Raw genomic sequence first — 27,596 nt, 5'->3', positions numbered from 1 at the left:
TCCGCTCCCACAGAGAGAGTCTCCTCAGGGTGCCATCGGCCAAATTATGTCGGCTGGCGACACCCAGGGGGAGGGCCTTCTCTGTGGGAGCCCCTGCCCTTTGGAATGAACTCCCCCCAGAAATTCGCAAAATCTCTGATCTTGGTGTATTTTGCTGTGCCCTCAAAACCATGTTGTTCCGCCAGACTGGGCTATCAATATAAAGATTTTAATTGGTTTTAAATTGGGTTTTTAAATTCGGGGTTTTATAAATTGGGCCTACTATTTAATAATTTTAATTATTTTTAAATATTGTCTGTCTTTCTGTTTTTAATTAGGGTGTACACCGCCCTGAGTCCTTCGGGAGAAGGGCGGTATAGAAATAAAATAAATAAATAAATAAATACCGCCCTTCTCCCGAAGGACTCAGGGCGGTGAACAGTCAAAATAACATATATATAAAAATGTGAAATAGAAGCAATTTAAAATAATTAAGCCAATTTGGTTCATCAGTTAAGATCTTCAGAATAAAATTTAGACAATTAGAAAAAAATTTATGCCAGCCCGGCTTGGTGAAACAGAAAGGTCTTAAGTGCACGACGGAAAGTACGAAGATCTGGGATCATTCATATCCCTGGGGGTATCCTGTTCCAAAGGGTAGGTGCCCCCACAGAGAAGGCTCTCCCCCTGGGAACCACCAGTCGACATTGCTTTAGTGACGGTACCCTGAGAAGGCCCACTCTGTGGGAGCGTACTGGTTGGTGGGAGGTTATCGGTTGCAGAAGGTAGTCTCGTAGGTACCCAGGTCCTAAGCCATGGAGCACTTTAAAGGTAAGAACCAACACCTTGAAGCGCACTTGGAAGGCCACTGGGAGCCAGTGCAGCTCGCGTAGGAGAGGTGTTACATGTGAGCGCCATGTTGCTCCCAATATCACCCGCGCAGCCGCATTCTGGACCAATTGGAACCTTTGCGTGCACCTCAAGGGGAGCCCCATGTAGAGAGCATTACAGTAGTCCAGTTGAGATGTGACGAGAGCATGAGTGACTGTGCATAAGGAGTCCCGATCCAGAAAGGGTCGCAACTGGCGAATCAGGCGAACCTGATAGAAAGCTCTCCTGGCCACGGCTGTCATATGCTCTTCTAAAGACAGCCGCGTGTCCAGGAGGACACCCAAGTTGCGAGCCCTCTCCGTGGGGGCCAATGTCTTGCCCCCAATAGTCAACGATGGTATCAGCTGGCTATATTGGAACGCCGGCAGCCACAGCCACTCGGTCTTGGAAGGGTTGAGTCGGAGCCTGCTTCTCCCCATCCAGATCCGCACGGCCTCGAGGCACTGGGACATCACTGCAAGGGCATCATTGGGGTGGTCTGGGGTGGAGATGTACAGCTGAGTATCATCAGTGTAAAGATGGCACTGCACCCCAAAACCACGGATGATCTCACCCAGCGGCTTCACATAAATGTTGAACAGAAGAGGTGAAAGAACCGACCCCTGCGGCACCCCACAAGTAAGGTGTCTTGAAGTCTACCTCTGCCCTCCTGCCAACACAGACTGCAACCAGCGGAGAGATAGGAGGAGAACCACCGTATAACAGTGCCTCTCACTCCCAGCCCTTCCAGTGGGCGCAGCAAGATACCATGGTCGATAGTGTCAAAAGCCACTGAGAGATCTAATAGAACCAGGATAGAGGAGCAGCCCCTATCGCGAGCTCTCTAGAGATCATCAACCAATGCAACCAATGCCATTTCAGTGCTGTAACCAGGCCTGAAACCGGACTGGAATGGATCTAGATAGACAGTTTCATCCAGGTACTGCGGGAGTTGCTGTGCCACCATACTCTCAACAACCTTAGCCACAAAGCAAAGGTTGGAGACAGGATGGTAGTTTGCTAAAACAGCTGGGTCCAGAGAGGGCTTCATGAGGAGGGGCCTCACCACCGCCTCTTTCAAGGCAGAAGGCAAGAAACCCTCACTCAGAGAAGCGTTTATAATCCTCTGGAGCCAGCCTCGTGTAATCTCTCGGGAAGCCAGTACCAACCAGGAGGGACCCGGGTCCAATAAACATGTGGTCGCGTTCAATTTCCCCAGTAACCTGTTCACATTTTCAGGGGTCACAGGATCAAACTCATCCTAAATAATATCCTCAAGACCCGCCTTCATCACTCCGTCTGAACCTACCCAGTCAGAGTCCAAGCCTTCCCAAATTTGAGCAATTTTATCGTGCAGATATTGTGCAAAATCCTCAGCTTGACCTTATAAGGTATCTTCCCGTGCTCCCAGGTGGAGGAGGGAGTGAGTCACCCTAAACAAGGCGGCTGGGCGATTATCTGCTGATGCAATAATAGCAGAAAAATAGTTATATTTTGCCGCTGCTATCACCACTAAGTAGGTCTTAATATAGGACCTCACCAGTGTTCGGTCAGCTTCTGAACAACTGGCTCTCCAACTACTCTCCAGGCGTCTTTTCCGGTGCTTCATTTCCCTCAGCTCCTCGGAAAACCAAGGAGCCGGGCGACTTCGACGCCGGGTCAGAGGCCGCAAAGGCACAACCCGATCCAAAGCACCAGCGGCCATCCTATCCCAGATTGCCGCCAGGTCTTCAATCGAGTTGTGAGCTAGAGTCTCAGAAAATGGCCCAAGCTCCATCTGGAATCTATCAGGATCCATCAGGCGCCTGGGGCGGAACCACTTAATTGGTTCCGCCTCCCTGCAGTGGTGTAGCGGATAGAAAGTCAAGCCTAAGGAGAGAATGGTCTGACCATGACAAGGGTTCAATGACTATATCCCCTATATCTAGACCATTCAACCACTGGTGAGATACAAAAACCAAGTCCAGAGTGTGTCCCCTACCCCGTGTGAGTAGGGCCATGAACTAACTGAGTCAGGTCCATGGCCGTCATGGAAGCCAAGAACTCCCGAGCTACCTCAGACTTTTCACCGATAGACGGCAGGATGAAATCTCCCATGACCAGAAGCCTAGGAGTCTCAACTGCCACCCCGCCTATTACATTGAGGAGCTCAGGCAGGGCTGCTGCTACGTGGCAGGGAGCCAGGTACATAATCAGCAGGCCCATCTGTAACCCATGACCCCATTTCACAAGGAGGGACTCACATCCGGCTGTCTGAGGAACAGTGGTCTCCCTAGAATCAAGACTCTCCTTTATAATAACCGCCACCCCTCCACTCCTACCCTGTGCCCTTGGCTGATGGAATGCGCAGAAACCTGGTGGGCACATCTCTACGAGGGGGACCCCCCTTTCATGGCCCAACCAGATCTCTGTAATACCCGCCAGGTCCGCTTTCCCCTCCTGAATTAGTTCACAAATGAGGGGGGCTTTGTTCGCTGCGGACCTGACATTGCATAACATCAGCCTAAGGCTGACAATAAATCAGGTTGAATGTTCTAAAACAAATTTCATTATTTTGAAATGAGCCCCACCATATCATGTTATATACAAAGGCAGCGATATCTCCAACTATCTCAATTCTGATGACCACCAGAATGAATCCAAAATATATACTAGTCTCAGTCTTGAGTAGGGTAGTATAGGAAAGCTAGATGTCAAAGAGACTTTCCTGTGATACTTTACAAAGTGTTTGACATCCTCAACTGCAAGTGTCAAATTGTTCTGTGTGCCAAATTCGGCTACCCTGCTAGCTGAAAAAAGGAATCTCACATTAACTGTACCTGCCCTAAGGAGATTAAGATACCACTGAAGGAACTTGCTTTCGTTAAAGGTAAGACATGATTGATTCTTTTGGATCGCACCAGATTGGTTTGCCAGATGTGCCTGAGCAGAAACAACTAGTCAAAAGGCAAAAGTGGCAAGACAATGAGAGACAAAGGCTTGCTAAATATAAGCAGAGAAGTATTCCAGACATTTCGATACTGACAAATGAAATAATTATCTCTTATGATGAAAATGAAGGACAGATGACTAATGTTAAAGATGAAGAGGAATGTAATCAAAGTTATGAAGAGGCCTTAGACCAAACACACATGCCCTTTACTTCAAAAGAAAAGACAGAACACAACAGATATGGTGTTGGTCGACGTGCCACTTCCGCAGCCGCCTTCATAGATGCTGGCTTGATCTCTGAAGAAGACAACAGACTTGTAGTTGACAATAAAGTCAAGACAGCCCAGGAAAAAAATATGAAGGGTGAAATAGAATGCATCTTCTTCAATGGCCGTATAGATGTAACTAAAGTTATGCTGAAAGCAAACAATTCAGACCAATTCCACAGTACTATCAAAAAAGAAGATTATTCTGTGTGCAGTGAGCCAGGTGGAAGATATCTTTATCATTTCACTCCAGAGAAAGGCTCAGAAACAGGAAAACCTGCTCAAGTGATTGCAGATAATCTGATGTATTTGATTAAGAAGAAAGGCATTGACAAAAGCTTGAAGGCCATTGGAGTAGAGTCTACAAATGTTAATACTGGCTGTGAAGGTGATGCCATGCACTGGGTAGAGGTTAAACTTAATTTGGTTCATGTACTCCACACGAATGAGTTACCCCTATGACACTTAATCACAAAATTGGATGGGAAGACTTTGTCTAACAACAAATGGGCAAGTAAAATTGGCAACATGCCAGACACTGCAACAGAACTTGACATTGATCCTTCATTCACTAGAGTTTCAATTGGTGAGCCTCTCATTTCACTGAGCGACATTGTTGTAAAGGATGTCTCTATTGATCAAGTGTATTGAAATAGGAACACATAGGCAATAAGGACAGGAAAACTTCCCACAAATCTGGCTGTTCTGGAAATTGGCCCCATAAGCCATTCACATTGGTTGACAACTGTAAATAGTCTTTGTCCAAAAACATAGCTTTAAGAGGCAAAACTCTTCAAAATTTAAGAATGATAGTGGAATACATTGATGTGTACTATCCTTGTTGGTTCAGCATCAAAGTAAAACATTCCTGAATTGAAGGCCCATGTCATATGTTGTTCCAGCTGCAGCAAATCAGACTGCAAAAAGCTACAGTAGATGCTGTTTTGCCAACCATTCAGCACTCCTCATGGTACGCTTTCAGTGAAATGATAATCCAGACACTCTTGTATTCAGATGACATTCAAGAGAGGAGAGCTGGTATGCAAAAGACCATTGACTTGAGAGATGCAGGCGATAATGCACTGGGAGATTTTTCTGTATGTGCAAGAAAAACGCCTTTAATCAACACCAGAGCATCATTCTGCTGGAGCTGACTGACTGGTCTGAAGGTATATATGAGCCACCTTTGACATGCAAACTGACTACAGTGAAAATAGTCTTACCCATTTCTATGTATTTCACTGTGACATGAAGCAAACTCAGCTGAACTTAAGGTGCACATTTTTCATTTCAGTTTCCATATTCATCAACAAAATAAAACACTGATTCTAGACAGCAATCAAAATTTGATACTCACCTGGGGTTGTATTGAAATCTAAGATGCGATGATGTGATTGCAGTAAATCAGGATTGCTTGATGATAGTGTTCCACTGACAGGTAGAGCAGGAGGAATGTGCTTAGTCTGCCTTAAACCTACAATGCTATCATCCTGAGATTGACCAATTCCAATATCACTACAGTAACAGGAGAGAAACGTAGTTACTGTGCTTACACAATTACTCTTGTATATAATGTAACACACCCTTTCTCAGTATTCCTGTAAATTATGAGTTTTCTTGCTGCTCTAAACTCATTGGCCCATAAAATTCATAAATTTAAGCATAACTTTGAAAAACCAACCATAATAATAAACTAAAATATATTCACTAATCCAATAACAGATGAAGTGACATTAATATAACTAGATACTGAAAAGCTCAAGTGTGCTGTAGTATCTGTGGAAGGAACAGAAATGTGTCCATGGATGGAATAGCATTTTAAAACTACAGGAGAATAAATGCTGTTATATTTAATTTTCACTATATATTCCGTACTACTGGTATATATACTTATATATGTAATCACAAAGACTGGAAAGAATGTTTTCGGAAAACGACTGGCTCAACTTATCAGGAGGGCTTTAAACTAAAATTGAGGGGGGAGGGCGACCAGTCTTTAGGATCTCCGGGACCTAATTCCAAGCAAAAACTCCTAGAAAGCAAGGCAAATAACAAAGTAAGGAGGGATGGGAAGGAAGACAAACTCAAATACCAAACAGGAGACATAGGAAGCATATCCAGAGTCAGGCATAAAGACCTCAAGTGCCTATAGACAAATGCACAAAGTCTGGGGAACAAACAGGGTGAACTTGAACTATTAATAAAACAAAGATAGATATGACATAGTAGAAATAACAGAAACTTGGTGGGACGAAACCCATGACTGGAACATTCTGATAGAAGGATACAAACTCTTCAAAAAAACCAGACCCCATAAAAGAGGAGGTGGAGTTGCACTGTATGTAAAGGACCACTATATCGCTACAGAATTGCATGAAACCAAAGATGAAAATATCCTAGAATGCATATGGGTCAACATAAAAGACAGAAAGAATGGCATGGCCATAGGTGTATACTATAGGCCACCCAATCAAGCAGAAAAAATAGATATTCTTTTTGCCAACCAACTAACAAACATATGTAAGAAACACACTACAATAGTAATGGGAAACTTCAATTACCCTGATATCAATTGGAAAACTAATCCTGCACCAAGTGAAAAATCAAATAGGTTCCTAACCAATCTAGCTGACAACTTTGTTGTCCAAAAGGTAGAGGAGGGAACTAGAGGGACAGCCACACTGGACTTAATACTTACTTACAAACAAAGAAGTAATAGAGGGAGTTGAAACTGCAGGAACCTTGGGTGAGAGTGACCATGTCATACTAGAATTCAACATAACGCAAACACAAGCGGTAGAACAAAATGATACCAGAGTCTTAGATTTTAAAAGAGCTGATTTTAATAAACTTAGAGAGAACTTGGGAAAGATTCCTTGGATGAAAATCCTAAGGGGGAAAACAACTCAAGAATCTTGGGAAACTCTGAAAAATACTATCATAAAAGCCGGGACCAGCGAAATACCACTGAGAAAGAAAAACAAGAAATCCAAAAAGAAACCAGCATGGCTACACAAAGATCTCTCTGAAAAATTAAAAGACAAAAAGAACAAGTACAAAAAATGGAAAGAGGGACACATAACTAAGGCAGGATATCAGCAGATAGCCAGAATCTGAAAAGATGAAGTCAGGAAAGCAAAGGCTCAGAATGAACAAAGACTTGCAAGAAAAGTCAAAGATAACAAAAAAAAAGTTTCTTCCAATACATAAATAACAAGAAAAAAAATCAAGGAAACAATTGGTCCACTAAAGAGAGAAGACGGCAAGGAAGTAACAGGCAATATAGAGAAAGCAGAGCTGCTTAACTCATTCTTTGCATCGGTCTTCCCACAAGAAGAAACTATAGCCCAACCTACCAGAAACATAACTGTAAAAAACAGACTGGAAATAAAAGTTAAAATAAGCAAAAAAATAGTAAGAAAACACCTGTCTGATCTTGATGAATACAAATCACCGGGACCTGATGGATTACATCCCAGAGTTCTAAAGGAGCTGGCAGATGTCATCTCATAACCATTGCATCACATCTTTCAAAAATCCTGGAACACTGGGGAACTACCAGAGGACTAGGAAAGAGCTGATGTGGTACCCATCTTCAAAAAAAAAAAGAAAAGAAAAGAAAAAAAACAGACCCAGGAAACTACAGACCAATCTGCCTAACATCAATATCCGGGAAGAAACTGGAAAAGATAATAAAAAAACAGATCTGCCAACACCTAGAAACGAGTAAAGTAATAACTAGCAGTCAGCACAGGTTTGTTAAAAACAGATCATGCCAAACCAATCTTATTTCATTCTTCAACATAGTGACTAAATTAGTAGACCAGCGAAATACTGTCGACATAATATACTTAAGATTTCAGCTAGAAAAAAGTGGGATAAATAGCATCACCACCAGATGGATTCGCAACTGGTTGTCAAACCGTACTCAACGAGTAGTCCTTAATAGGTCTAAGTCTCCATGTAGACTTAGAATAAGATTACTCAAAACATAATCTTAGAATCTTTCTCTACCCAACAAAATTTTATTTCACTTACCTGTATTCTTCCATGCCAGGATCTATATTCAAGCAAGCAGAATGATCAATTATGCCTACTTTTGTTCTATTATAACACTTAGAAAAATAGAAATAATATTTCATTTGTTATTCCATAAGCGTATTTTGAAAATTTTCCCTTTCATCCCTGGTTTATATCCCTATGCTTTTTGTTTATAATCATTTATCAATGTTTAAAAATGCAGGTGACATATCTAAGCTAATGTAGTATAGGCATAAAAGCATATTGTCCTTCTACATATCACACTCACTTGTATGGTTTCTGAGGCAGGATACTGATGCGGGTTTTGTCCAGTATTTTCTTTAACTTGTTTCTTCCTCCAACAGTGTTGGCTTTGCTTTTCTTTGTTACTTTTTCCAGACCCATCACCTGTTCCACATCAACTGCAAGATCTGGGATGGAGTAACGGCTTGCTTTTTTAATATCACCAATTTTAGGAAGATGAGGAGCACCATTTCTTTTGTCCTCAGACAATCTTGCTAGAAGTTCTTTAAAAACTGCATAGAAAGGAAAAGAAAGCATGTAGAAAAAATACCCCTCCTCCTGATATATACTTTTCAAGTTCCAATAAATATAAAATTTAAGTCTAGTTCCACTTTATAGGCAGAATTGAATCTTCAAGACATACAGATGTCTTAATGTACAATCAGATTTGGAATGGAATGTCCAGCACTAAGCAATGAATTCATTAAACGATTTGCATTTGATTTTACATTTTACGCCATGGTTTTTAAGCCAATCACTACCGGTGTTAAAGTGAATCATGTGGTCATTTAGGAATCTGGTTTCCACCATTGACTTGCTGCCAGAACCCCTCTGGGAAGGTCTGTGATGGAGTGTAGTCTGGATTTCCAGGAGGGAAGAAATGCAACCCAAAGGATCAAAAGACAGTGAACTTTAGATAGTTTGTTTGGGAGAGTTAAGACAGCTTGCTCCTAGTAGTTCTCAGAATATTTAATGATGCAAATAGTTTTAGTTTGGCAAGTTTTCTGTCTATAGATCAGAAACAATAAAGGAAACTACTTCGAAGAACTTCAATGTGTCTTTCTTAATTTTTGGAGCCTAACATCTTGATTGCTCTCCTTGACCTCTCAGCAGCTTTCAAATACCATCAACCATGGTGTCCTTTGGGGCCAACTTCAGGAGTTTTGTGCTGGTTCACTTTCTTCCTTCATGGCCAGTTCTTATCAGCGTTAATAGGGAGTGAGAGATCCAGCTCATGGCTCCTCCTTTGTGGGGTACTGCAGGGCTCAATGTTCACTCCTTTTTAACATCTACATGAAACTGCTGGGTGAGAACATCTGACACCATGGGAGGAGATATCATCAGTATGCTGATGATACACAGCTTTACCTTTCCATCCCAGTGAGCCAAGTGATGCTGTGGTTGCCCTTTCTCAGTACACGGAGGCTGTAGAGGTCTGGATAGGGACAACAGGCTTCAGCGGAACCCTGGCAAGATAGAGTGGCTGTGGGTACAAGAGACCTCAGGATCCAGTTGTTTATCATCTTTAATTCTGGATAGGCTTGTACTACCATAGGTAGACCCACTGCACAATCTGGGGGTTCTCCTGGACTTGTGTCTTCTGCTCAAGGGAGGAGGTGGCAGTTGTGGCTAGGAGGGCCTTTGTACAACTTTGTCATGTACACCACCCTCCTACCTAGATCATGAGGCCCTGCACATAGTTACTCATGCACCAGTCATCTCTTGGTTGGATTACTATTTTTATTTTTATTTTTTATTTTTTAATTTATTTTTATATGCTGCCCTTCTCCGGAGACTCAGGGAGACTTACAATAATAATAATAATAATAATAATAATAATAATAATAATAATAATAATAATAATATTATTTTATTTCTATACCGCCCTTCTCCCGAAGGACTCAGGGCAGTGTACAGCCAATTTAAAAACACAAGACACAACAATGATTAAAAATTAAAATAATTAAATAGATTTGGCCGGTTTAAAACCCCAAAAATTTAAAATACCCCAATTTAAAATTATTATGTTGATAACATAATGCGTTAAGCAGTAGCCTTCATACTTTTGTATATTTTATACAAAGTCAGCTTATTGCCCCCACAAACCGGGTCCTCATTTTACCCACCTTAGAAAGGATGGAAGGCTGAGTTGACCTTGAGCCTGGTGAGAATTGAACTCGCAGTAATTGCAGGCAGCTGGATGTTAAATGCTGCCTTAGTAGGAGGCATTAGCCTCCTACGCCACTCAGGTTCTATAATGAGCTCTACTTGGAGCTATCCTTGAAAAGAATTTGGAAGCTACAGCTAGTGCAGAATGCAATGATGTGCACACTTTTAGGAAACTCTAGGATGACACATATAATACTGCTGCGTAACTTCAGAGTCCTCTTAGATTCATGGCTCCTGCTAAAGAACAGGTGGAAGTGGTGGCTAAGAGATCCTTTGTGCAACTCTGCATTGTGCACCAATTATGCCCTTTCCTAGACAGAGAGGCTCTCTATTTGGTCACTCATGCCCCAGTCATCTTCCGATTGGACTATTGCAATGTGCTCTACATGGGGCTACCCTTCAAAAGTATATGGAGGTCTAGGAAGGCAATCTTCTCTGCTGCTGTCCCTGCATTATGCAATATCCTTTCCTCAAAACTGGTCCAGAATGTTGCCGTGCGGGTGGTTATGGGCGCAACGAGTTGCGCCCACGTGACACCTCTCCTGCGCAAGCTGCACTGGCTCCCAGTGGTCTTCCAGGTGCGATTCAAGGTGTTGGTTACCACCTTTAAAACGCTCTATGGCTTAGGACCTGGGTACCTTCTGCCACCAGTAGGCTCCCACCGGCCAATTTGCTCCCACAGAGAGGGACTTCTCAGGGTGCCATCAGCCAAGTTATGTCAGCTGGTGACACCCAGGGGAAGGGCCTTCTCTGTGGGAGCTTCTGCCCTGTGGAACGAACTGCCCCTGGAAATACGCAAGATCTCCGACCTCCGTGTGTTTCGCTGTGCCTTTAAGACCCTGCTGTTCCGTCAGGCAGGGCTATCTATGTAAATGATTTTAAATTGGGTGTTTTAAATTTTGGGTTTTAAATTTGGGCCGAAATTGTTTAATACTTTTAACTATTTTAAAACTGTTGTTTGTATCTTGTGTTTTTAATTGGCTGTACACCGCTCCGAGTCCTTTGGGAGAAGGGCGGTATATAAATTAAATTATAAATAAATAAATAAAAGTAAGGCAAGCCCCACTCTCCTAGCTTGCCATAAAGAGGTCAAAACCTGGCTCTGCGACCTTGCGTGGGAGCCAAAAAGGTCCATGCAATCATGGGGCTGGCTGATGCCATGAGAGTCCTCTCTTTGCCTTATTAACCAGTGTTAAATGACCACCTTTGAATTATTTTTATTTCTTTGAAATTTTATGTTTTAATCTTTTATTTTTTAAAAATTTTTTAACTCTAAATTAATCTCAATATTTATTGTTAATTTTATATGCTGTTTCGTATGTTGATTATACTGTATATCTCCCATGCCTTGAAACATGAAATGTAAATAAACAAATATATATCATTGCCTTTTTGCTGAATTTAATGTGATATGCAATGGTGATAAATAATTTATATTTATATAAATATAATATATTTTTATTTATTTATTTATTTGAGCACTGCTCAAGCCCCTAATTTTTCTGATGGGCTCAAGGTTGACTCAGCCTTCCATCCTTCTGAGGTCAGTGAAATGAGGACCCAAATTGTTGGGGGCAATATGACATTGTAAACTGCCCAGAGGGTCTTGTAAAGCACTATGGGATGGTATATAAGTTTAACTGTTCTTGCTATTGATAAGAATGGGGATTTTGTTCTGCTGTTAACAATACTTGTGTTGCAAAGTGTACCAACTCAGCCAGGTTGTTTATTAATTTGATCAATTCTAAAAACTGCTTGGTTTTATATAGAAACAAATATTGTTAATGCTTGCAGGTTTATGCAGTTTTTAATAGCATTTATTTACATATTAATTTATTCATTATGGATTAGTTTATTTTATTCTTTAATCGTCATGATTATTTTATTGGAACCAATGGTGTTTTAAGTCATTATGTTATTAGTGAGTTAGAATCATATGTAGTTGATGGTATACAGGCCCATTAATTAAATAAATATTGCATCACATTTTTAACATACTTTACTTGAATAAAAATAACAACTTTGTCATTAATACTTACCGAATAAGTTGGTTTTCACAGTGATAGATAAATGGGTATTATTTTGAAGAATTTCCATGGCTTTTGCTAGCTGAATATTTTCAAAATTCTGGCCATTCACCTCCAATATCTAGATAGAAAAACAAGAAAATCTCATATTGGCAAATTAGAAAAATCAGAAGTTTAAAATATATTATCAAAACAGCACTATTTGTTTTCAATAAATTCAGCTGATGTTTTTAGAATAGTTTAAAATATATTATAAAAACAGCACTATTTGTTTTCAATGAATTCAGCTGATGTTTTTAGAATACGCTTCTCTCTGTAATTGACTGTCTCATTCACAAAACTTTCCAGTGTTCCAGAAATGATAACCTTTCTGCAAATCTCCTGTGCTTTCCTACTCCATTTTATTTTCTTTAGTTTTCATATAAAAATGGAACAATTAAACATTGTCTTTTTCTGGAAGTGCCTACTGACATTTCAAACATTAATTTACATACCTGATCTCCACGTTTCAACCCTGCTTCAGTAGCTTTGCTACCCAAATCTACACTGTCAACAAAGATTCCAAATCCCTTTTCAGATCCTCCTAGTAATAAGAAAGGCAAAGGAGCTTCCCGAGATGGCTTTGTTAAAGTTATCATCCTTCGTTTAGCTTTAGCAGCACATGCAATATTTAACAGCCTCAGATGTCCGCCCATTTTCTGCAAGCAAGAATATTAATTTAGAACCATTAATTTCAATGTTATTCTCAATAGAGCACCAAAACTTTTTTCTTTCCTTGTCTAGAGGTCTATTTATACCTCTCTTTCCAAATTGTTCTCAAATTCCTCCAGAAAACGAGTCATTGCAGGGTCTCCCTCAAAATCATTGAAGTGATTGTTCACCCACAATAACACTACCCGTGTAACCTGAAGGAAACATAAAATTGTGTTACATTTCATATAAAAATATTACATTCAGTGAATTAATATTAATGACATTTAACTTGATAGAATGATGTGAAATTCAACATTTTTATAAGAGTACACCAATATAAGAAAAAACAATCTGGATTTATTTTTTAAAAAATTAAAAAAAATGTATATTTTCTGAATGATTAATTTCACCACAATTTCTTTGCAAATGAAAATACACAGCCTAATTCTTTCAATAGTTTTGAAATCATTATTTTAGCTACAGTAAACATTCTAAGAGAAAGGTTTATTATTAACAGGTCTTTTTAAATTTCTGATTATCCTACTTTATAACTGAGGTTCAGACTGTCTTGACCCTTATATCCTCCTGCAAAGGGCTAAATCCCAGCTCTCCTCTCAATAATTGGATCAAAATATTGGAAGAGCCTATATGAAATGAAAATCCCTTAAATGAGATACATGCTGATTGGCCTTAGCTTATTGTTATTTGTGTTACCGTATTTTTCGGAGTATAAGAAGCTCTGGACTATAAAACGCACTACCTTTTTTGGTGAGGAAAACAAGAAAAAGAAATCTGCCTCTGCTTCCCAGCAATTTTGCCTCGTTGCAGCAAACAGCAAACAGCCTGCTTTACTTTCATTTTCGTTTTCAGCATAGCTTGATTAGCACAAGAAAAAAAAATCTGCTCCCAGCAATTTACCTCCTTGCAGCAAGCAGCAGAGGCCAGCGCAAATCAACTGAGAGCAAAACAGCTGAGAGTCGGGAGGCCAATCCAATCAACTTGTGCTAATTAGGCTGTGCTGAAGCTAAACGAGCTGTTTCTTGCTGCTTGCTACAAGGAGGTAAACTGCTGGGAGTCAGATGCCAAAGAGTGGGGGCCAGTGGGTGGGCGGGACTACATTTGGTGTATAAGCATACCTAAATTTTCACCCCCTTTTAGGGGAGAAAAGGGTGCGTCTTATACTCTGAAAAATACGGTATTTAATTATCCTGTTTTGCAAGTTCTGAAAGTTATTATATTACATTATTTCATATTATCTTCTTATTTCATTTTTAATTCCTTGTTTCCAGATTTTTTTCAAATTGTAAATCGCCCAGTTTTATTCTTGCAAATTGAGCAGCAATATGAATCTAATAAATAAGTAACCTATCAGCTCCAACAAAATGTTCTATTCTTAATTTTCTAAATAAAATGTCTAGAATTAGCTATTTAGAGAGGTTCTTCTTTATTGTTCACAAACTGAAGAATATACCTTTTGGAACAGTGACGGCTTCCCACAGGCTTTACTTTCAGAAAAGGTGAGTTTAATGTTTTAATTTGCTTTCAAACTATTTAATACCTATTAAATTCCAATCTTTTTTGCAATTTACCAATATTAATTAAAATCTTCTAACAGAGCATGTTGCTTAAAACTACATGTGGTATATACAATATTTTCTTAAATTATAACAAGAGATGGACAGAGTATACAAGATTTAACATTCGATATTCAGGAAACTGTGCATGTAAATGATGGTGATAAAGCAAACAAAACATCAAAATTTAAAAATAAAAAGCCAACCAAAAAAGTTGAAACATGAAAATTCTACTAAAAAAACTAGGAAAACAGTTTATACTTTTTCTTTGTAATGGAAAAATTTAATAGATTTTTACTATGTGGAAATTATATTGTGTTAGATATAATGAATAAATATGTTAGGTGCTATTTTTTCCAGTGACCTGAAAAAATTGTGATTTCCCATCCTCCAGCCCCATATAAACTATCCAAATACATTACAATTAAAATAAGGACATAGAAGCAAATTATTTATGCAACCTTATCCCTGAGGCTAGGATCATTAAACCACTCCAATAACTTTTTCCCCACTTCCATTGGGCTTGAAAGGAAGGTTCTATATGTCAATAGGAAATCTTCTATGTAAGTTGGATCCACTACTGAATGTTCTTCAACTAAATGCATTGTTAATCTCTCCGGTGTTCCCTGTAAAAGTAAATATTCAAACATCACCAAATGAATGTGTTTTTCACTGCATCTTATTTGTTTCACCAAATTTAAAACAGAATGGAATCTTTATTAGACTATATTTAAAATCAGACAATGACATGACACACACACACACACACAGGTACATATGCACACACACACGCACACAATTAGACTAGCACTACCCTGTTTTCCCCAAAATAAGACATCCCCTGATAATAAGCCCATTCGGGCTTTTGAGTCCATGGTAATAAGGCCAAGCACTTATTTCAGGGTTCAAAATAATATAAGACAGGGTCTTATTTTCGGGGAAACACAGTATTTGCATTCAGGCTATAAGCAACTTTCTCTGCTACATGCAAAGTTAGTAGCGGGCAGTTTTAGCAAAGTTCAGTTTTACCACAAGAGTTTTTGTGTGTGTGTGTGTGTGTTATGCAGCTGCCACTTTTTGTGGCACCTGCATAATAATTTGCAAGGTGTTTTTGAGAATACAGATTCTAGTTTGGCTAAAATATCATGAAGATTCTTGCGGTAAAACTGAACTTTGCTGAAACTGCCCACTACTATCTTTACATGTATCAAAGAAAGTTGCATATAGTATGCATATAGTATGAATACAAATAATGCTGGTCCTCTAGTCTACATCTTCTATAAATTATTAAAGCATTACATAAAAGCTTCAAACCGAAACCAAGATGAACTATAGAAGTTAATAGCAACAGCAATAGCACTTAAGACTTATATACTGCTTCACAGTCCTTTACAGCCCTCCCTAAGCAGTTTACAGAGTCAGCATATTGCTTCCAACAACCTGGATCCTCATTTTACCGACCTCAGAACAATGGAAGGCTGAGTCAACTTTGAGCCAGTGAGAAATGAACTGCTGAACTGCTGGCAGCCAGCAGTCAGCAGAAGTAGCCTGCTGTCCTGCATTCTAACCACTGTGTCACTATGGCTCTTAATACAATATTTAATTATAATATTTAATTATATTTATATATTTAAATATATAATTAAATATATTTAACCAAAATTATTTAATCTCTTTTACACTTAATTCATTCTGAATTAAATATTGGAACGGTGTTGACTGTGGCATATGGATGATTGCACAATGGAACATAAGAAATGTTAATGATAAAGAAGATCAAGAATGAAATGAAATGAAATAAAAACAGATAACTTGTGCATTTATAGAAAGAAGAATCTAATGTCTTTTTAACAGAATGAAGTATAAAAAATGGTGTATGATTGAATGAAGTTAAAACATTTCACTTCAAATGCATATAAAAGAATGATTGCATAAAAACTGAGTATAACAGAAAGATAAGATGTAGAGAGAAACAGTTAAAAAACATGCAATCAATGAGAGAAAAGAACAGTGGACACTAAAAAAGACATTGAAAATGCAGAACAATCTTGATAGAACTAGAAAATTGTTCTAGAAGTGAATGGAGAGGACTAAGCAAGGAACCTCCTGCAGAATACATTAAATATAAAAGAGATTAAATATTTTTGGTTAAATATATTTAATTATATAAACATAATTAAATAGTATAATTAAATATTATATTAAATATAAAGATTATTTTGGTATAAAATGATAATGATACACCGAAAAGAAAAATATTAGATTCCAAGAGAACAAGATGAAAAGGAAATCATAAATACTGTAAAACACTGAAAATAAATAAGATGCAAATTTAGACAGTGGAACTAGAGATACATTAAAATATGGATGTGATTTGGCTATGGAGTAGCTGCACAGCTTGTTTACTCTGTGTGTGTGTGTGTGTGTGTGTGTGTGCGCGCGTGTGTGTGCGTGTGTGTGTGTGAAGAGCGAATCTGCACTTGATAACTAGAAGAATCATTATTGTTTCTCTTTGCAAAACAAAAAATAGAAAGAGTGAATGCAAAAACTATTGGAGGATTCATTTGTTAAGTATGTATGGAAAAATGTTAGAATTCTAATAGAGTTGATATACAAATAAAAAATGGTTAAAATGTGGAAAGTATTAAGAGCTGTGGTGGCACAGTGGTTAGAGTGCAGTACTGCAGGCTACTTCTGCTGACTGCCGGCTGCCTGCAATTTGGCAGTTCGAATCTCACCAGGTTCAAGGTTGACTCAGCCTTCCATCCTTCCCAGGTGGGTAAAATGAGGACCCAGATTGTTGGGGGCAATATGCTGACTCTGTAAAAAACCGCTTAGAGAGGGCTGTAGACCACTGTAAAGCGGTATATAAATCTAAATGCTAAGTGCTATTGCTGTTATGCAGCCATATTGGACAGTAATATAAGAAGGATATTTATTGTACTTTTACTGAAAGCATATGTTAAAGCAATATTGAATTATGAAATTTTTGGATGAATGTGGGATTATAGGTTATGCACTAAGAGTGGCATTTAATGGAACTAAAATATGCATGAGAATAAAAGAGGGTGGTTCAATTGTGACCAGGGATAAGGCAAGTACCCCTTTTATAAAGAAATATATAAGAAATCCTCATGGTTATGTTAAAGTGATGAGTTGGTTGAAGGTGAAATGTGAAAAAACCAGATTAGACAGATACATTTTGTAGTTTTGTAGAGTATTTATAAAAGATGGTGAAATCTATATATCTTAGGATCTGCAAATGTTATTAGAAACTGAGGGATAGTATATGGTCTGTTATGAGGAATGAATGCTTTCTGAAAAATATGAAACTGGCTGCATATACAATCTTACTTTTGCCAACTTCTTTTACAGAGTACTGAGAGTCAGAAGAAACATTAAAGTAAGGGGAATACAGTGGAAATGAGTACTTTGGAAGTGTAAGTATTGTAGTAAAAATATAATTTCAAGAATGAATAGATGCCAAATAAGTATGGACTGAAGTGAGTAACTACTATTCACAAGAGAATGTATGTGGGTTAAACTGCAGAAAATATATGGCAGAAAAAGGAAATAGGCTAAGTAGAGGAGGGAAGATCAGAATACAATAGTTGGATGGCATTGAGGAGATTCTTGAAGGAGACTGGAGATGTTTAAAAAAATAAAAGGTATGTAGGAATTGGTGGTGGATAGTGTAAGGAATGCAGTGGAAGCAAGTAAGGCTGGGAAAGAAAGCTATATATATAGTAATACTGAATGGTGCTGGAATAAACAATTTTAGCTACATTTCTTTATCTCACTCCTTAAATTTTGTTTAATTAAAAAAAAAAAATAGTTTGACGTGATAAAATGTAGTCCAGATTCCCAACAAAGAGGGAATGAATTCAGTCAAGAGACAATTCAGTTCAGAGAATTTGTGTGAGAGAAAGAATGTGAAGACGGCTCCTCCCTAATAGTTCTCAGAGTGTATGCTTTATGGAGGAGTTGGCATGCTTTAGTTTAGCAACATTCTGTTTATGGGTGAGGAATAATAAAGAAATCTGTGTGGTAGAGTCACAAGGCGTCTTTCTTGCTTTTTGGAGATTGACATCTACTATTTCTTACTTCCTTTTTGGATTCTGCATAACAGTACTTAACCAGAAAAGGGAAACTGCATGTAATTTGCATATATCTAAGAATTCAGTTTTCTCTTAAAAATTACAAATGCTTAAACCATTGAAAATAAGGCAGGATTTAACATTAATATACAAATACTCCCTAAACAGTATTCATTTTATTCCATTACATACACGGTGATGTAAAAAAAAAAATACCTTAATAACAATGTGACCTTTTCTTGTTCCAGTACGATCCAGTTCCCTATGTTCTTTTACCATAACAATCTCTCCTTCCTCTTCTACCTTTTGCATGTTCTTTTCTACTTGGTTCAGTATGCGACAGTAATCTTGTTGGGCTATACATACAAACTGGGAACAGAGGTTTGCAACAGCGCATTAATTATTTTGAATTTTATCCAAATATCAAAAATATTTAAAACTTTAAAGCCACAGTGCTATACTTAATTCCCTAATATAAATTATGAAGTAAGAATTTAGGCATAATAGAAAAATAAAGATAAATAGCATTCATCACAAACCTTTGGATCTCTATTCAAAATTAAGATTTATAACTTCAATGTGCTTATTCCACAATAACTACACTTATAATCTTAGTAGAGTTAATATTTTTCTATGTATTTACTGTATGTCATTTTTAATACTCTGTAGTCAAATCCAATATATTTCTAGAATTTCTGTTTGATTTCAGAATAGCAAATTAGGTCATCTTTTTTAGAAGATGAATGTGCAACAATAATTACTGCTATCTCAAGTATTTGTATAAACTAGGAAAACTGTACTAGGCTTCTTGTTTATGAAAGTGCATCATCAATTAATTCAATTTGAATAAATAACATCACAACAATCTCATATCACCATTCCCCCCCCTTTTCTTGAATAAACAAATTTCAATGCAATATATAAATAATAAATTTGTAAACTCTTCTAATGGTTTACTCAGATATCAAATTCTACCTGGCAGTCATCCACTTTGGTTCTCATGATTCCTTTCATATATTCTTTGTCCATAGTAGGAGAAACACCAAAACTGTTTCCCATGCATAATATTTCTGTTCTTCCATCTGGATATGTTACTTCTACAGAACCATTCAAAATAACAGACCAGGAATCAAGCTAAAAACAAAGCACATTATTTCAAGATAAAACTACATTTCAGTTTTCTTCTAATAAATGCTTGCAAATAGGGAAGAAACAAAAATGTGACCATACACTGAATCAGATAGGATGCAAATTTTTACGTGAAGATGGGTGTGCTTTAAGTCCAATTAAATACCTAACAATTTACATGTTCAGTTGACAAAAAATAAAGATATCCAACTTGATATTCTGGTCTCATTTCTGAGCTATTTCCTGGATAAATAAAGTAACAGTTAGTCCTCAATATATGGACATTCATATGTTTGAAGTTACGGCAGCAATGAATTATAATTATAACCAGTCCTCAGAGTTCTGGCTATCCCAGCACCCTGTGATCTGAACCTGGATGCTTGGCAATTGATACACATTTACAAATGACTGCAGCACTCCATGATGACATGATTGCCATTTGCAACTTTCTCTGTTAGCGTCCCCAGAAAACAATGGGCAAGGAATGTTCCAAGTCACTGGGCTCAGTCTCCCCCACACCCTGTACCCTACCTTAGTCCCTTCTGCACTTGCAACATAGTAGCCACTCACACCCCTGTAGCACCTGCCCGACCCATGTCTCGCCTTTCATATACTCCCTTGCATCCTCATGCACTTTCCCTGACCTGTGCTGCATTTTCCCTGACCTGTGTCTCCTCTTCATACCCTGACCCAAGCATCTCATGCACCCCCTCAAATTTTATGCACTGTCCCTGACTCATGTTATATCACTTGCACATACTCTTGCATCCACTTCAACCTATTCCACATCGCTCGTGCATCATCCCCACACCATCCCCTGCACTGTTATACCCCCTACCTGACTCACCCCCATAAACCCCCTTGCTCCTTCCTTTAGCCTGCCTGCCAGCCTGGGACTTGCAGCTTTCAGCTGGCTTCCCTGCTGACTTTGGCTGTGGGAAGCCAGCAGAAAGTTGTCATCTAATTATGATGGTATTCAGTTAACAATGGGATCCAGAACTGTAGGAATTGCTGTCGTGCTTTACAACCACATTGCTTACCTACAGTTTGATTTACTTCTGCTATAATCTACACAAAGAAAGAACTGGATAGAGAATCCCAGTATTTTAAACACATACCTTTCAAATTACCTGTGGTACCTACTCAGAGATGTATTTATATTTGAATAAAGAAATTCAGTTTCATAATACATACAAAAACTGTGTATCGATCATTTTAATGTCACTATTGTAAATCAATGTATGTATTTTATATTCAGCAATTTATCTATGATTTTAATTAATAATGTCTTTATTATATGCAATAAAATGAAATAAATGTAAAGTTACTTTGAGAAGAAGCTACAAATATTACTTACTTCTTCTCCATCATTTAGAACAATGGTTCCTGCTCTTTCTACAACTGCAAATACCATCACAGCACAGAGTTCTCTTCTCACTGACATCGTCATGTTAGCAAAAGCTGGTAACTGATGCATGAATTCCAAAAGTTGTTCTAGAAAAAAAAAATATAGCAGTTATATATGTATATGCAACATAATCTTACTAAAGAGAATTAAAAGTATTCCATCTATTGTATTATATATTCCATGTCATAGTTTACAATTGCCACAAACTGTTTAAACTAATATTAAAAAATAAAAATAAGCCATTTCACAACTTTTTTAAAAAAATAAATGAATCATGTTCAGAAAAAAACAATTTCATGACTCAAATACCTGGCATGTTTCTAGGTGTATACACCTTTCTAACATATTGGGCATATATTAGGTTGACAGGGCCCACTTACTGACAGATATTATTAGTTAAATGGCATTCAGATCAGTTTTATCTTAATAGAATATTATACTTGCTGTAAAAATGTATATTCTGCCATATGTAAGATTATGATCTTGCTTTTTACTTAGAATGCTGAAAGTGGTTTATAGCAAGCAAGCAAATATGTTTCCACCCCCCCCCCAAAGCATTTAATGTTTTCGAAGACTCATAAATGTTATTTGACTACGCTTATGTTTTTATATTATTACCTATCATTACCATGATAGGTAATAATATAGTATAATAAATAAATTTTATTATAAATAATAATATAATAATATAAAAAAATAGGTAATAGAGGTCAGGAACGGCTAGCACATATGTGTGAGTGGAACCTTTACCTTTACCTTTATCATTACAATTGTCAGGCATGCCTCCGTTCAAAACTCAAGAAAGAAAAACCCCAACTCCATGTTTGTAGAGAAAGGTACTTTTACTGAGTATGAACTGATTGCAACGAAAGAAAAGCAAGATCTGAGGCTAAAGGCGCGAAAATTACATATTGAAAGTATTCCCAAATCCCTCCCTGGCTGAACCCTGGCTGAATGTCCAATCCTCAGCCCCCATGGTGTCATGTGGGGTGCATCTTCAGGTGGCCCCATCCATCTGGTATGCCAGCACGGTTGACCTTAACTGGCTATAAACAAGTTCATTCAGCTGTGCAGTAGAAGATGAGAGCATCACTCCCTTTTTGGTCACATTATGAGACATCTCCACCAGCTCACTTCCCCACCCAAATACCTATACCCCCCCCCCGTTGCTATGGCAGCCAATAGTAAGCAAGCATCAGAGGCTGACAACAATCTTCTGATAATTCTGGTTCGTAGAACAGACATGGACAAATATCTTCCCCTAGATATTTCTCATGTTATTAAAATATGTTTTATTTTAATAACAAAAATACCTAGGCAATTCATGACCAATTTTGTTATTAATTTAGGGCTATCAGATTCCTTATCAGCTTCCTCAATACTTTCAACAATGTTGCCTGATTCCCCAGCTTAAAGAAAACTGTAGCTTAACAATGTAAGAAATAAAATAAAATATATAAAGCAAAAAAAAAAAAAAATGAGTTTGTAAACAAACCAAGGGAGTGGTTGGCATATAAATAACCAAAAAAAGAAAAGGAAGATAAAATGAATTGAAACTACAAGAGACAGAAATTGTATTAATGGATACAGCCACACAAAAAGTATTTCATCAATATTATTCCAATTTGTATAAAGGAAATGACATCTCTCTGAGAAAAAAATAGATAAAATTCAAAGAAAATTTATGAAGGATTACAGAGGAGCAGAGAGATTATGAATGGACCTATAATAATAAGGGAAGATTCTGAAGCTATAAAAAATATTAAACCAGGAGCAGTGCCTGGACTAGATGAATTATCAGGTTCTTATTATAATTGTTTTGAGGATGAACTTTTACAACCTTTATAAAACATGACAAACTCTATTTTATATGGAAGAAAGATGCAGAAATTTGGAAAGAAGCCAAAATACCACTAACACCTAAAGAGGGACAAATGTTGACTTTAACAAGAAATCCTAGGCCAGTATCTTATTGAATAATGATTACAAGTTATTCACAAGAACTTTAGCTGGCAAACTGAAAATAATTTTGCAAGAATTTGTTCATAAGGATTAATGTGGGTGTTTATAGAAAAACTAGTTAAAGCACAACCTTAAAATATTTTGGAATATTTGAATCATCATAATGAAAAACAAACTGCACTGATTTTCTTAAGATTCAGAAAAAAAACCTTTGATAGTTTGAGCTGGGCTTTCCTATGCAAGATTTTGAAATATGAATTTTGGAGAGTACTTTAAAAATAGATAAGATTGATTTATACCCCAGAAAGCACAAATAGTTATTAATGGAGGTCTAATAAAACATGTGAAATACAAAAGAAACAAGACAGCCCATCATCTCATGTCTTGTTTATTTGGTTCTTGAAATACTGGACAAAGGCATAAGGCAAGATGACAGGATTGTGGGAGCAAAGATTACAAAATAAACTTGTAAGTTAAAGATTGACTTGAGGTTGATTTGGGAAGATCCGTTAAAGAGAATTGAAACATTAATGAGGAAATTAAAAGAATTTGGTGCATTAGCAAGTTTCAAGATTACCAAATAGAAGTAGATATTAAAAATACAGATCAAGCAGAACTGGCAAATAAAATAAGTTTTAAGATTGAAAAGAATATAGCAGATCTGGTTATCACTATGGCAAATATAAACTATGTTATTTCAAAATAACTATGTTAAGACATGAAATGAAGCTAAAAACATTTTTAGATGAGAGAAACTACAACTGTCATTGCTGAGGGAAATTTCTGTGATTAAAAATGAATGTCTTGCTTAGACTAATGATTTTGTTTTAGACAAAACCTGTCTTGACAATTGATGTACAATTTAAAAAGTGACAGAAGAATATATTAAAATTTGGTCAAACAAAATGAGTTAAATATAAGATGTTACAAATTGCAAAGGAAAGAGGAGGCTTGGGTCTATTTTGTAGCTTGCTGTTTGGTTTGAAACAGAAAGTGAGTGCTGCTTAGAAATATAAGGACTTGCAGTTATACGGTCACAATCTGAGATTTAAGTGGCATAGATGTTTGTGGTACAACAAAGGCAATGTTAATGTGCATTTTAAAAATCATTTTGTTAGAGGTGCCATACTGAGAATATGGAATAGATACAAATCCAGGTGTGCCTGAAAACACCCTTATGGCTTTCAGAATAAGAAGCATTTTATAGGCAAGTTAACAAGCAAATACAAATGGCTAAGTTCTCAAAGAAATATTAGAATTTTGTCAATAGGAAAGTAAAATAAAATCAAAAGAATTAGTGGCAGGTTGACATAGTTGTCAGATTTTTTTTACTTGCAGTTATTACCCTGTTTCCCCCAAAATAAGACATCCCCTGATAATAAGCCCAATTTTGAGCACATGGCAATAAGGCCAAGGGCTTATTCCAGGGTTCAAAAAATATAAGACAGGGTCTTGTTTTTGAGAAAACAGAGTAGAAATATTAAAAGTAGATAAAAGGATTTATGGTTTTGAACGTTGTAAGACTGAGTGTGAAACAGAATTATGTACAAATGATAAACATGTAATTGCTAAAATGTACAATTTTTATTGAAATTTGAAGAGAAGAACAGGTGAAATAATGTATGATAAAGTATGGTTAAAATTTGGGTGGGACAATATACAGGTGGGGCAAATATACAGGTGTAACAATGGAAAAATATATGGTTGAAAAGATTGAAATTTACACTGATGTACTTATAACTGCTGTGAAGAAGATTGGAAGCCACTTCTATGTATCTTTTTTCTTTCTTTTCTATTTTTTTACTTTTATGTTTCTTGCACATTAAGCTTTTTCATTGATTTCATCTTTTCTTTTTCTTACTTTATATTAGTTTGCATTGTGGTTTTATTGTGGTTTTTGATTTTATATATATATGCATGTGTATGCATGTGCGTGTGTAGGCACACACAGAGATACTAAAGTTAAATGTTTAGATTAAAGTTCTAATGTATTTCAAGCTCTACTCCTACCCTTGAAAAGTTTTGAAGCAAAAAATATGAATCCTTAAATACTTTCAGTAAAGACTAAATGTGATAGAAATGGAGAGAATGGGGTCGGAAAGCTAACAGGTTTTATCACTGCATGCATATACACAGCATGTTTATCTATTTTGATTCGTGGAAATAATTTCCTTCAGTTAAATTCTGAAACAGAAAATATCTCATCAAAAGTTCTTAAGTTTTTTAATCCTCCTTTCCTTCTTTTTGGTGTCAATGGTAGCTTACCAATATCATCATCTGTCCTGTCTATTGGATCTTTTTCTAGACAGTCTCTAACAATATCTCTGCTCATCAAAGGATCAGAAGCCCTCTCAATATCTTCTTCATCATCATCATCTTCTGAATCTACTGCTGTTTCTGGTAATCCACTCAGGTCCATGTCACCAGCTTCGCTTTCTGTGGCCTAAAATGATAATATAAAATTTAGAAAAAAGGATTGAAGGTTTTCTATGATGCTATCAAAACATTACATTAATGGATTTGATAATGGATGTATTACTTTTTATTCAGATATATGTTTGCCAAAAATAAGTCCTAAAGTAAAAATCCCAACATGTTGTAAATATTAAGGACCAAACTTACTTCAGTGAAAATTTAGAAGCAACAGTGATATTTGAAAAGATTATATTTCAATAAATCACGTTTATCTTTTGAGATATATTTATGTTGATAATTTTATTAAAGATATGTACAGCCCTGAAAGGTTTTGTTGATGTTGTTGTTATTGTTGAAGTACAATGGGATATATGAGTATTCAAGATCAGTGGTAGCACATGCATCCCCAAATCCCCTCCTATCTCAACAAGAATCACATCGTACCATTACAGACATTAATTTCTCATTCTCGGCTTTATGGCCTGACAGCTGCTCTTTCCATTCATTCTGCCCAATGCTCCTTTTCTGGGATTCCTCAACCATTTTTTCAACCCATAACCAATGCCCAACTGACTCTGATTTTTCCATTTATATGTTCCCAGGCCACCTTCCTATTTTTTTAAACAGCACAAATTACTAAATACGGAGAAATAAGAAAAATGGGAGTTTATTTTTTGCAATTTTATTAATTAAAAATATAACAATAGAATTCAATTTAGGATTGCACTGGCTTTTTTTTTTTAATTTGATTTATATGCTGCCTTTCTCCAGAGACTCAGGGTGGCTTACAATGCGTTAAGCAATAGCCTTCATACTTTTGTATATTTATACAAAGTCAGCTTATTGCCCCCACAAACTGGGTCCTCAATTTACCTATCTTAGAAAGGATGAAAGGCTGAGTCAACCTTGAGCCTAGTGAGATTCAAACTTACAGTAATTGCAGACAATGCTATCAGTCTGCTGAGCCACCAGGCCCATTTTTGGCTGCCACTGTACACTGTTGGCTCAAAGTTAATTGGTTGTCCACTAAGACTCCAAGATCCCTCTCCCAGTTACTGCTATTAAGCCTGGTATCACCCAGTCTATATGTGTACTTTTGGTTTTTCTTGCCTAAGTGTAAGACTTTACTTTTCTCTACATTGAATTTCATTTTGTTAGATAGGGCCCAGTGTTCAAGTCTGTCAAGATCCATCTGGATCTTGAGCCTACCATCTAGGGTGTTGGTTATTTCTGCCACCTTAGTATCATCTGCAAATTTGGTAAATTCCCCTTCTATTCCCTCATCTAAGTCATTTATGAAGATATTGAAGAGTACTGGGCCTAAACCTTGTAGAACCCCACTGCTTACTTCTCTCCATGTAGACTTAGACCCATTAAGGATTACCCGTTGAGTATGGTTTGTCAGTCAGTCACAAATCCATCTGGTGGTGATGCTATCTATCCCACTTTTTTCTAGCTTACCAAGAAGTAGGTTGTGGTCTACTTTATCAAATGCCTTGCTGAAGTCTAAGTGTATTATGTCTACAGTATTCCGCTGGTCTACTAATTTAGTCATTACGTTGAAGAATGAAATAAGATTGGTTTGGCATGATCTGTTTTTAACAAACCCATGCTGACTTCTAGTTATTACTTTACTTGTTTCTAGATGTTGGCAAATCTGTTTTTTTTTTTTAAATTATCTTTTCCAGCATCTTCCTGGATATTGATGTTAGGCTGATTGATTTGTAGTTTCCTGGGTCTGTTTCCCCCCCCCCTTCCCTTTTTTGAAGATGGGAACTACATCAGCTCATTTCCAATCCTCTGGTAGTTCCTGGTGCTCAAGAATTTTTCTGCCAGGTCCTGGTGATTTGTATTCATCAAGATCAGACAGGTGTTCTCTTACCTTTTTTTTTTTTTTTGCTTATTTTAACTTTTATTTCTAGTCTGTCTCTTACAGTTATATTTTTGGCATATTGGGCTATAGTTTCTTCTTGCGTGAAGACTGATTCAAAGAATGAGTTAAGCAGCTCTGCTTTTTCTCTGCTGTCTATTAC

At 37.1% G+C, this 27,596-nt stretch overlaps 1 protein-coding gene across 9 annotated transcripts in view; it reads right to left on the bottom strand.

Moving 5' to 3' along the window:
* The window catches only part of RAPGEF2 (Rap guanine nucleotide exchange factor 2), a 245,021-nt gene that overhangs the window by 29,036 nt on the left and 188,389 nt on the right, over positions 1-27,596 (bottom strand). For all 9 annotated transcript variants that reach the window (XM_060690864.2, XM_087874879.1, XM_060690863.2 and 6 more), the window contains 10 exons: positions 25,414-25,591; positions 21,136-21,272; positions 19,626-19,784; positions 18,867-19,019; positions 15,015-15,179; positions 13,084-13,191; positions 12,781-12,984; positions 12,299-12,407; positions 8,356-8,602; positions 5,404-5,561 (listed from right to left, as the gene is read on the bottom strand). In XM_060690864.2, coding sequence (XP_060546847.2) covers positions 5,404-5,561; positions 8,356-8,602; positions 12,299-12,407; positions 12,781-12,984; positions 13,084-13,191; positions 15,015-15,179; positions 18,867-19,019; positions 19,626-19,784; positions 21,136-21,272; positions 25,414-25,591 — 1,618 coding nt within the window. The remainder of the gene's footprint in view (positions 1-5,403; positions 5,562-8,355; positions 8,603-12,298; positions 12,408-12,780; positions 12,985-13,083; positions 13,192-15,014; positions 15,180-18,866; positions 19,020-19,625; positions 19,785-21,135; positions 21,273-25,413; positions 25,592-27,596) is intronic.

The sequence above is a fragment of the Pantherophis guttatus genome, chromosome 8 (genome assembly GCF_059756535.1).
Source record: "Pantherophis guttatus breed Tessera chromosome 8, ASM5975653v1, whole genome shotgun sequence".
In the NCBI taxonomy this organism is placed as follows: domain Eukaryota; kingdom Metazoa; phylum Chordata; class Lepidosauria; order Squamata; family Colubridae; genus Pantherophis; species Pantherophis guttatus.
This window is presented reverse-complemented; position numbering and strand designations above follow the sequence as displayed.